Source organism: Oreochromis niloticus, linkage group LG9 (genome assembly GCF_001858045.2).
Source record: "Oreochromis niloticus isolate F11D_XX linkage group LG9, O_niloticus_UMD_NMBU, whole genome shotgun sequence".
Taxonomy (NCBI): Eukaryota; Metazoa; Chordata; class Actinopteri; order Cichliformes; family Cichlidae; genus Oreochromis; species Oreochromis niloticus.
Window position 1 is genome coordinate 12,041,715 of NC_031974.2, and position 11,353 is coordinate 12,053,067.

The window sequence follows — 11,353 nt, forward strand, 5'->3', positions numbered from 1 at the left end:
TACACCTGTTCTTCTGGTTTCACACGAAAGCTTTCAGGAAGGTTCTCCTTATGTTCAGCATTATGTAAATAACAAAGCTCAAAATATTTAAATTGGAATTTCAGGTTAGAAGGAAAGAAAAAGCTGTAAAAACATTGGTAAATTCCTATTTAGGACAAAAGAAAAAACTAATTAACACTTCAGAAAAATTAATCATTAAAAAAGCCAAATAAACATTCTTTATGGTGTAGTTTTAGTGCACTTCCCTTTGGTTAAAGCAATGAAGGCCTTCTTATCTGAGCTGCGTGCAGATATCTCATAGAAGTATGAGCTAAGTGAGTGAGCTCTTTGGACAAACTTTTCATAAACAGTCTATGGAAAAATACAAGATAGAATTCACATTACATCACTTACTGTACATTTCATCACGGATCACATGCCAGCATTTTGAAGACAATGTCTAAGATAAACAATGAGTCAGTACAGCCATGAAACATGCCTACACGTGGCCCATGAGTCACTGAGTCATGTGAAAACTTCATCTTGCGATTCAGTCACTTGTAGAACCACCTTTGGCAGCAATACCTTGAGTAATTATTTTCCATTTGATTTTATCAGTTGCTTGTGCAGAGTTTGAGCCCGCTCAAATCATCATCCCTCCATCACCAGTTTGCTTTGCAGTTTGTATAAGGTGTTTGTGCTGATATGTTGTGTTTGGTTTTCTCCAAATGTGGAGCTGTGGGTTTAGGACCAAACATCTTCATTGCGGTCTCATGTGTCCAAACGACATTGTTCAGGAGTCTTGGGCTTTGTTCAGAACCAACTTTGCAAACCTAAGCCATGCTTCCATGTTGTTTTTAAAGAAAAGAGGCTTTCTCCTGGCACCCGTCCCCAAAAAGTCCTATTAGTTCAGTCTTTTTTTTTCTTTCATGAACATTAACACTTAACATGCTAACTGTCATGTGAGGGCTGTGTGCAGGCAAGATAGGACCCAAAGAGCAGACGTTCAGAGACGAAAAGTAGACTAGAAGCTTTATTGCTGAATACCATAACTAAACTGAAAATACCATAAACTAAACAGACAGGCTGGCAGACAAAACACACAGTACAGAATGAGGGTGTGGACGCTAACGACGCGACAACAAGCGGCCCGTAGAATTTGAATTGTAGCTCTTGGGTTTTTTGCAATTTCTCTGAGCAACGGAGTGAATTTGCCACCCCTGAGAAGACCCTGTAAGAGTACAGTAAGTCACAGTAGGAGTACACTTACTTTTTCACCTTCTTTTTCACTGCACAGTGTTGATGTTGTCACCCACTCATCAGTGAATTCTGATTAATTTCATCAGTATTTAAAGTTGCACAGAGAAAGATTTATTACATCGCTGTGAGTCACGACTGTATGTTCAATGGATTATTTCCAGTTCAAATGAAAAAAGTAGCTCTAATTTAAGTAGAACAGTTCCACAGTTTCTTTTTTGGTCCATCACCAAGAACAGCTTGATTTGCTCATTGTTGCAAATAATAAAAGATGCACTTTAGATAAAACAATGTTGCTATTTTCACTGACTAATTAGTATGCAAGACAATCACTTTTTACTGATGTAGTATTTTATTCTTTTTAAGAACATGTACTATATAAATTTTTTAATTCTCAAATGAACTTTATTTCAAAATATTACTTTAATCAATTCACTTTGTAATCAAATGAAAAATATAAAATGATGAAAACAATAATGAAAAAAGAAATCAATTAAATAAAAGGAAACAACAATGTAACAAACATTTTGTGATTTCATGGCTGGTATGATAAATAATTAGTTCTACAAACAGAAAAACTCTTTAATGAATGAACCTCTCTGTCAGTTCCTAAATATTTCCACAGTTCTGATATGTGGGAGTCATCTTGGAAATATTGATTCCTTCATCAGTCAGCAACTGTTTGGCATAATGCACCGTCTCTGGAGGCAGGGAGGGTGACCGTGCGAGAATCCAGGCGTAGTAAACATGGAATATGCGCAGAATGTCTGTGCAGGAGTACACAATGGTGTAGTTGGTGTAGTTTGTCTCCAGCACCCAGTATGGGCTATAGGGTGTAACTGGTAACAGAAAGCACAGCCACAGAAAGACAAAATAAAGACAATAACAAACTTTTATACGGGTGAGTTTGCAAATGATTTAAAAGCAGAATTGATGCAACATGATATACATTATTCCAAATACAAAGCCATAAAAAGTAAAATGACAAAGCCACTATATATGAGGTTTAATGATCCATACAGCTGCAGTGAGATCTTGGTCCACATTGCCCCTTTGCTGCATTTAGATGTCAAACAGAGCATACAGTGACACCTTTGGTCATCTCAGGATCATGTCTCCGATTTGAATTTGTTATCCTGCTGACTTGCTGACTAATGATCTCCAGCTTGCACTAAAGTGATGTGTGTCCTAGTGTGAAGTGTTATGGATGACACTTAGCACCTTGGCTGCAAATTGCAGCTCTGCGCTATCATCCGATCCAAAAGGTGAATGAATTTGTTAGTTTTTTGTTTTGTTTTGTTTTTAAACATGAATTTACCAGCCAAACTTGAGGTTGTGAAATGGTATACCACTACATTTGATTACTCCTTCCATCTTTAATATTCAGTTTTTGCCATCTCTTGGTTGCTGGCATTCTCAAAGCCATAAATAAGTGGCACCAAATTGTTTCTGAGAGGTCACTGGCACTGAAACTACTTCCAGCTGTTCCCTTATTCACAAAGGGCTGCCACAGCAGCTGGTTCCACATGTCTGATTTGGCAGGTTTTTACACCAGTTGTTCATCCTGACACACCCCCAAACCCTCCTAGAATTAAACCACAAATCTTTTGCTTGCAAGGTGAATATTTAAACTACTACACTAAGGAACCACAATCTATCTCTACCAACACTACAGAGAATGATGTTATGGTCATTTTTAATGCAGTCCAATAGAAATGCCATCAGTTATGTACTTTTTTTGGCCTTTAATGATGATAGAGTACTTTATGATTTAAATGGGATGATAAGAAAATACTTACAATATGAGAAGGCGACTCCAAGCTTAGCTGGTTCGTGTGGGTCTGGAACCACAGCTGTCCCTTCTAAAAACTCCCTTTTACCACCCCTGAGACACACAGATACTGCATGAGTTCATCAAGCAAATTACTTGTTACCACAATCAATTACAGCAAATTAGACAAAATCTCTTTCCTTTGTGCAAACTTCTGTCAACAACATTCAGCACAAGCAAGCACCCTGTGTCATTACAGCAAACGCCACATAAGGCGTGCCACCACCGAGCCTTCAGTCAACAGTTTAGGGTCAAGATGTTAATCATGTCACTCAGGTTTCATTCTCCTCGTACAATACATGAGAAGAAAAGTGCTTAGTGTACACGTTAAATCCACACCCTGAACTGCAATATTGAGGTTTGTTTGGTGAAAGTTTTTTTTCTTTGTTTGTTTTTTCAGTGATGTACAGATTGATACAGCAAATACACAGCTGCAGTACATATATATATATATATATATATATATATATATAAAAATATTAGGGCTGTCAGCATTAATCGCGTTAAAGTGGCGTTAACGCCAAAACCGCGTTAACGCGGCATATCTCTGTTAACGAGTTAACGCGGATCACCCTTTGCGTGGGGCTGGACAGCGCTAACGCGTTAATCGAGCTACCCGCATTAACGTGTTGACATATACATATGTATATGTGTATATATATATATATATATATATATATATATATATATATACATGCATATATATACATACACACATATATATACATATGTATATACTTATGGAATATGAATGTATCAAATTTAATACTTGATACATTCATATTCCATAAGTTTGTAGTACATGTACAATGACAATAAAGGAAGGGCTATTCTATTCTATTTATAATGCAAAATATGATACTTGTGAGGACTCTAATGTATTGTAAGATTAATGGGATCTACGAGAGAAATTCAGTCGTCCGCGCAAAAACATAATGAAAATCAATTGCCAGGTTATCACCTGTTATAATTAAAGTGGTGTTTTCCTTTAGCAAACCACAAGTTGCTTACTACTTACACAACCTGAGAGTTCAACACTCGGATGGTCCCATCTTTCCTTACGGAATAATTCGCTTCAATGCACTGTCCTCGGGCAAAAGAAGCGGGCAGCTTCTCAATCTCATACCACTTATCCAGGTACTGTAAATAAAGATGAGCCATCATTTCTGTACAGCTCTTTGCTTACTTTGTATGTATGTATACAGAATACTGTTTGTGCTCACCAGCTGAAGGCTGAAGTTAGACTGCACCTTCGGAGTAGGGCAGGCACCAAAGCGAAAAGTCTGAGCCGAGATTGTGGGGACCAGCAGGAGGAGAAGGTAGACAGCAGACATGGTTCCTTTAGGATATGATAAGGTATGTTACACAAGAGTTGCACCTACAGCTCATCCATTTTGTCCACTGGCAGTTTAATACAGCAGGCTGTACAGTGCAGTATTTGCAGGAAATACCGAAATCCATTTTTTAAATGATAATTTAATTTATTAAGGGAAAAAAATGTTCAGATCTATTTGGCTCTATGTTAAAAAGTAATTGTTATTTTTTGTTTAGTCTCTCATGGAAGCTATTTTTGTCCAGACTTTTTATTGTAACTGTATCAGCAACATTGACCTTATCTGAGGCAAGTGAGGCCTGGAGTTCTTTAAATGTTGTTCTGGGTTCTTTTGTGAGCTCCTGGGTGAGTCATTGATCTTGGACTAATTTAACCTGGGAAGATTCACCAGTGTTCCAAGTTTTCCTCATTTGTGGATAATGGTCTCAATGTGGCTTTGTAACCCTTTACAGACTGATGATGGCATGTCAATGACTTTGTTTCTCGTCTTCCGTTGGGTTGCTCTAGATCGAGCCATGATGTGTTGCTTTTCGAGATCTTTTAGCTGATTCTATTCAAGTAATTTCTTGATTGTCTGGATAATGCATCAAATCACCATTTAAAAACTGCATTTTGTATCTAATCAAGTTATCTTTAAATAATAATGAACTTTGTTTGCTGTGAAACATTTAAGTGTGACAAATGTGCAAAGTTAAGAAATCAGGAAGGGGCCAGATACTTTTTCACAGCACTGTATGTTCACATGAGTACTGATTGAATAACACTGATACAGGCAGCAAACAGCCGTGCCCCAGGTTTATAAGATATAAAGCAACAGAAGAAGAGATATAAGTGAAGCACTCTTAGGCTATTATTCAACGGTAAGTGAACACTTGACCAAAACTATTGACCCTAGATTATAAAACCTTTGTGTACACAGCTAGCTAACAGGCGGTACAATCTACACCTATTATTGAAAACTCTCATGATGTAAACAGCTGCACTAGCTAACATATTTTAAAGCATCTTCTTATGATAATTATTCTTATTGGTAATTGGTTTTGGCTTAAATGGCTGGCATTTACTACCAATAATTTTATCCTGCAAAGGGAGCTTATGCAGGCAAGTACAGTGTTTTTGTGATTTTGGATGAATCAGTTTGAAAATTCTGAACCCATGTTGTCGATCACTAAATCACTGTGATTTTACTTTCCGCAATAATTAGTTAACACAACACAGCACACCTTTCAGCTTTCATGTATTTTGAAACTGTGTTTTTTTTGTTTGTTTGTTTTTAGATCTGGAATGTAAAAATGCTTGCCTGTTTAAATGTGCTGTGGGCTATAAATTATACCATCATGAAGATCACCACAAAACGGTTCAGAAAAATTCATAGTGTATGACTGAGGTATATTTATTTATGTATTTCCCCCCCAAAACTAATTTAATTAACACAATTTAGTGGGCTACATATTGAACTTCTCAATATCCACCTGAGCGGACTTCTTTCCAACGTGGAGGAGTGGCGGCTTCGCTCCACTCAATCTAGGCCAGAGAACCTAATAATCTCTCAAGTGTAATGAAAGGTTCAACCACAAAGAGGCAGTATTCTACTAGTATGTGTGCTTGATTTTTATAAGAACTGGGTTTGCTTAAAATAAGCAGGGATGTGTCATGTAAGAGTCAGGGCAGATTGAATGTTACCTTGACTTAAGGTGGTTTAAAAATAAAAAGTAATATTAGTGAGAGTCCAGCCCATGTGAGGTTCAGGGTATTGTTTTAACACAAAACAGCATGGCTGTTTTTAGTAGTTTAAAAGCTTTCAAAGTTAAGTAAATGTTTTAAACATAAGTGTTTTGCAAAAATAATTTAACTTTCAATGGTACAGGGGGGAAAAGACACCATGTATTTACACAATACTTGCTTTTTTTTTGTAATTGTTTGGATTGTTTTACTTTTATTTTACTTGCGAACGTTCCGGATCTCTGCAGCTCGGTGTTTTTGTTTCGGAAAGCAAACAAGTTGTTTGTCGCACCTGTTCACCTGTTACACCTGTTCTTCTGGTGTCACGTAACAAATTCCTGTGGGACTCAGGTGCTGCTTCTTCAGTGCTATGTAACAAGAATACAAATATTTGAAATATATCCAAAGACGGGATTTCAGAATATTATTAAAGAAAAATCTACGATTTCACAGTAAACTCTCATCTAAGACAACGGAAGGTTAAACCAAACAGAAAAAAGAAGATCAAACCGTAGAAAATACTGTTTTGTTTTGTTATCTAAAAATTGAATAAATAATAAAAAAATTTAAAAAAATTGCCAAATAAACGCATGCCATCTTCCACTTTCAGATAGGTGCTCTTTTTCGTTTCATTTATTAAAGTAAATAGCAATTTCTTACCTGAGCTGTGCACGGGTGTCCGGTCAGGTGGAGGCTTGCATAAAGTGAATGTCTCAGCTCTGCGGAAACAACACGTTCTCGCCTTGACGTTACGTCACGCGAAGCAATATGGGCCCATAGGAAGCAGAGCTTTTACTTTCTCGGCGGAAAGCCAAACTTGTGCGTTTTCATGTGGAAAGACCGCGAGAATTGTGCATAGTGGTTCATGGTTATTACGTTCTTTGATGATTTGACGCAAAGATGGCTTCGTTTTTTGTTTTTTATTTTTGTTTTTGCAAAAATAAAAAAAATATTAATAAAGAAAAATAAGCGAATTGTCTTGCTATGTCAGTTAAATGATCCATTCAGACCCCACAGGGTTGATGTTGTCAGCTCACCACAGAGCTCTTATTCGCTTCTTCCCCTCAATGGAGTTTACTTTTATTTATTTTGAATTGTTCAACACGCTTATGTATGCTGATTACGAAAGTCTGAGGCTCATCAGCCAACACCCAATTATGTCACTGAGAAACAGGAAGTATAGAGTTGCCATGGATACCGTGGGTACTGCCGTACTGTAATTGGAAACGACATTTAATAGGCGATGATTTATTTATTTATTTACAACAAATATCAAGAAACGAGCGAGATTTGTGTCATTTTTATCTGCGTCCTAAACTCCAGCCTTCTAATTCTAGTTTTTAAAAAAGAAGAAAGAAAAAAAAACATCTTGAGAAAACAAAGTCCATCTGACTCTAGTAAAAATGAGTAAAATAAAAAAGAAATTCTTCAGGAGCAGTTTAATCCTCTAAACCCGTCTTTATGCTGTTTTTGTTCAGTCACATAATTATAAATTTTTAACTAGCCAAGTATGACAGGATAATAGCACCCATTCAAACCTTTACTCCCAGCTCTGATCATTACAAAATCAGAAAGCTAAGTAGTATCCTTTGCATTTTCATTCATTCATTTAGCTCTTCTGTTTTACTTGTTGAACTTCGTGCTCCACAGTTTCACTTTCCTATTAGTTCGTCTCAACTAATAATGAGAGAGAAAACAAAAAGGTCAGAAAAGGAAAGTAGTTCTTTTCAGAAGAAAAAAAAGATAGAAAAATCAAAGGAATTAACTGTTTACTGTGCATCTTATCCTACAACTTCATTCTCTTTTATTCTGCAGGATTAAGTCATATAAAAGATTCAAGAATAAAAATATAAAACTATCCATTCCTATTTTTAAAAGATACAACCTTTAATATGATAATAATTCCTGTGGCTAATTATTTAACTGAATTTTAGCAGTACGTCTCAGGTTTTCTGCATTTTTAAGAAACGTTACTGTAGAAAATGAAAGCAATCTGTCAGCATGACTCTCTGACATTAAATATTAAGAATTAATTTATAAAAGTACAGGGAAAAGTCCCGGTAGCTCACATCCTATTGAGCCAGAACAGCGACCACTGATTTTGGTATTAAATAAATAAAAACTGAAACTGGAAAAGGAAAAGGAAACATTGGAGAAAACATGTTGTTTCTTGATAAAGTTTGTTTACACAAGCCTTTGTTTAAAATAATTTTTTTATCTTCTTTTTAAAACTTTTTCTGCAACCTAGACATCCACATTACTCATACTCTCATTACACATACATAGGGCTTTGGGGGTGTGCACGTTATACAGCATCCAGAGGATGGTCTGTGTATTCAAACCCACCTCTGGCGCCGGTGCCCAACCCTTTATTTTATGTGCATGTAGACACTGAGAGTTTTCGGGAGGAGCCATACTGCTCTCTGGTAGGAAGCACCATGCCCTCCCATGTTTTAAATGCACTTTAGAACAGCACACAGCAATACTACATATGAGCGGGCGGAGGGAGGTTTGGGGTCTTCACTCACCCCCGTTCTCTGTTAACCGTCGGGCGGGGGGCTAGGAAGAGGTGTTGGCAGTCCAATTGGGGTCTGGGATGCGGGGCCTCCCTGCCACTTCAGATACGGGGGCGGTCTGCTTGCCTCCACCCCAGGGAAAAGGGTTACATCTCCTGGGTCTAGGTGCGGTTTGCCCCTCTGGGGGCGAGGGTACCTGGACCTAGGGTATAAAGTATGTTTGGGGAGTGTGATTTAGTGTACAGTGTCTATTTGTGTCTGTCTCCACGTCGGAGTGAGTGCCGAGTATTTGTTTATGTGTATATGGGGGTGGGAATGCACGTTTCTGTCTGTGTGTGTGCCTGTACATCTGTGTCTATATTATTATAGTCAGGTATGGACTGGTTCTTATATAGCGCTTTTCTACTCTTCTGAGCACTCAAAGCGCTTTATACAACTTGTGCATTCACCCATTCACACCCATTCGCACAAGCACATTTTTCCTAGGTGCTTTCTAACTGACATTCACACACATTCATACTCCGATGGATGCATCGGAGAGCAATTTGGGGTTAGTATCTTGCCCAAGGATATTTGGCATGCAGACTAGAGGAAGCCAGGAATCGAACCACCAACCTTCCGATCAGTAGATGACCTGCTCTACCACCTGAGCTACAGCCACCCCCCAGGTCGGGTCTTCCGAATCCACCTTTCTGGGAACATCTCAGGCCCTACACGGTATGGAAGCCTATCTTCCCTCACTACACTCCCTGCCGGTGGCTGATGCCCTCAGACGTCGGTGTGTTGGTGGTTCTTGGTGTATGTGCCGGCTCACTTCTGGTGGCTGCTTGGTGGGGCCTGGCACCTGTGGCCCGGCTGGGCCCCTTCCAGGGGTGGGGGACACTCAGGCCTCTGGGCCTGGGCTCGGTCCTCTCTGGCACAGCTGGCTGCTGGCAGAGCCCGCGGGCACGTCACTGCAATCCCCTCTGGCCTCTGCTCCATGGCTCCTGGGTGAACCCTCGTCTGGGGCTCTCCTCAACCTCAACTCTTCCCAGGAGGGTCACATGGTTGACCCTCTGATGGTCCAACTTGGGTTCTCGTACTCTGGGGCCTCTGGATGTCTGTGGCCTGGATCTCCTCCATGCCTGCTTCATGCCCTGGTCAATGGGGCTATGGCTCCCCTCACTCTCTAGCAGATCGTTACGTGGAGAAACCTTTTCAATACAAGCGCGCTGATCCACAGAGTTGTGCACACAGGTGTACACACAGGTGTTCACAGACACAAACTACACCTTTCTTGGCTGCTACCTCAAAGCACATTGTGCGCTGTCGATCTTGCGTGCTGCACAATAACATTTAATATTTAGTATCTACTGTTTTAGCTGGTTTATTGTGATGGTGTTGTGTTTATTATGTTGCTCTTTTTTGTTTGTTTTCTCTTCTGTTTTTATTCTGATGGTGATCCAGGTGATTTTTTTCCTCCCCCCTTTCTCACTCTCTTCTCCCATCTGTTTTTCTTTCTCTCCCTGTCTTTCTTTCATTCTTTCTCCCTGTCCTATCCCTCAGTCGTGTCTGTCCCGTCTGTAACAACCGAAAATAAAATAAATACATAATAATAAAAAAGATCAATCAAATGGACCAATATGGCAAGGCCATAATGATCCACTTGTTAAAGTAAATCCACTAGGCATCTCTCTTGGACTTCAGATTACTCCTGATGGCTAAAGATCCAAACCGGACAGGAAAATAAATAACTAACTAAATAAATAAAACTTATTTGGGGGATTTTTTTGCTTTTTTTCTCTGCCTTTCAGTTTCATTCTTGTCACTTTCTGGGCGCAGCTTCACTGCGGAGTCCTGGTTGTAATTTGCCTATAATTTGCTAACTGAAAAAACTTTCTCATGGATTGTTCGAGTTTAGGTGGAGGTCCAAGACAGCAAGTAATGTGTTTTTCTTGGCTCTTTCTTATTGCTGGACTGGTTTAAAAAAAGCTTACTCTTAACTAGCTTATTAGTTGCATACCCGTTTGACAAACAGCCACAAGACTAGCTAAATCTTATTAGCTTGCTGACTTTCCTGCCATGCTCTTAACAGCTAGGAGTTAGAGGCTAGCAGTACTGCTGTTACACAGGCATCCTAAACACAAAATATTCAGCAGTCAAACATCACAGGAAATTTTAATAGTAAACGGTGGAAAAACAGGAAGTTTTCTCTTTACCTATTACTTAATTACTTTTGTGTAGTATGAGTGGCCACTGATGAGGTCTTTATCAACAGGAAAAGTTGTAAAACCCTCCTTCACATTTTCCAAAGCCTTTCTTTCTGTGGGCTGATTCTAGCCCCTGAGCCTCTGGTTTGCCACCCTAATTAGGAGTTTTGTTATTAAACAGGAAAACGACAAACTTTGGCTGTAAATTACGAGCACAGTAAGTTAAATATTCAGCACGAACTCCTTTTTGTGTCAGTTATTTGTTTATTTCTGCAACTATTTCTGCTTCATATTGTTTACTGCACATTTGAACTGCTGGCATCTCAGATTTCTATTTAAACTTCTTGCAATGAGGCAAAATTTTAAATCCTGAAGGCATCAAAATTAAGAAACATTTGTCTATGATCCCTGTCAGTTTCCCCCCATCTGTTTATAGCAGGAAAGTAAGCCAAGAGATCATTGTATACTCCTGAGCTTTGAAGCTGGTGTTGCATTACAACAGCTGTCATGATTGTTGTGATTGAAA

The 11,353-nt window shown here is 38.8% G+C and overlaps 1 protein-coding gene across 3 annotated transcripts; it reads right to left on the bottom strand.

The window, feature by feature from the left end:
* Window positions 1-999: 999 nt before the first annotated feature.
* LOC100701341 (apolipoprotein D) lies at window positions 1,000-7,247 on the bottom strand. 3 transcript variants are annotated; one of them, XM_019362836.2, is made up of 6 exons: window positions 6,783-7,247; window positions 6,423-6,490; window positions 4,291-4,406; window positions 4,086-4,207; window positions 3,036-3,121; window positions 1,000-2,075 (listed from the first exon to the last, which is right to left on the bottom strand). In XM_019362836.2, the coding sequence occupies exons 3-6, from the start codon at window positions 4,399-4,401 to the stop codon at window positions 1,846-1,848; spliced, it is 549 nt and encodes a 182-aa protein (XP_019218381.1). In that variant the 5' UTR covers window positions 4,402-4,406; window positions 6,423-6,490; window positions 6,783-7,247; the 3' UTR covers window positions 1,000-1,845. The 3 variants fall into 3 exon arrangements, with proteins under 3 accessions (XP_019218381.1, XP_005449122.1, XP_003439335.1); XM_005449065.4 differs by having other exon boundaries at window positions 6,335-6,490; window positions 6,783-7,246; XM_003439287.5 differs by having other exon boundaries at window positions 6,415-6,490; window positions 6,783-7,240.
* Between the last annotated feature and the right edge of the window lie 4,106 nt (window positions 7,248-11,353).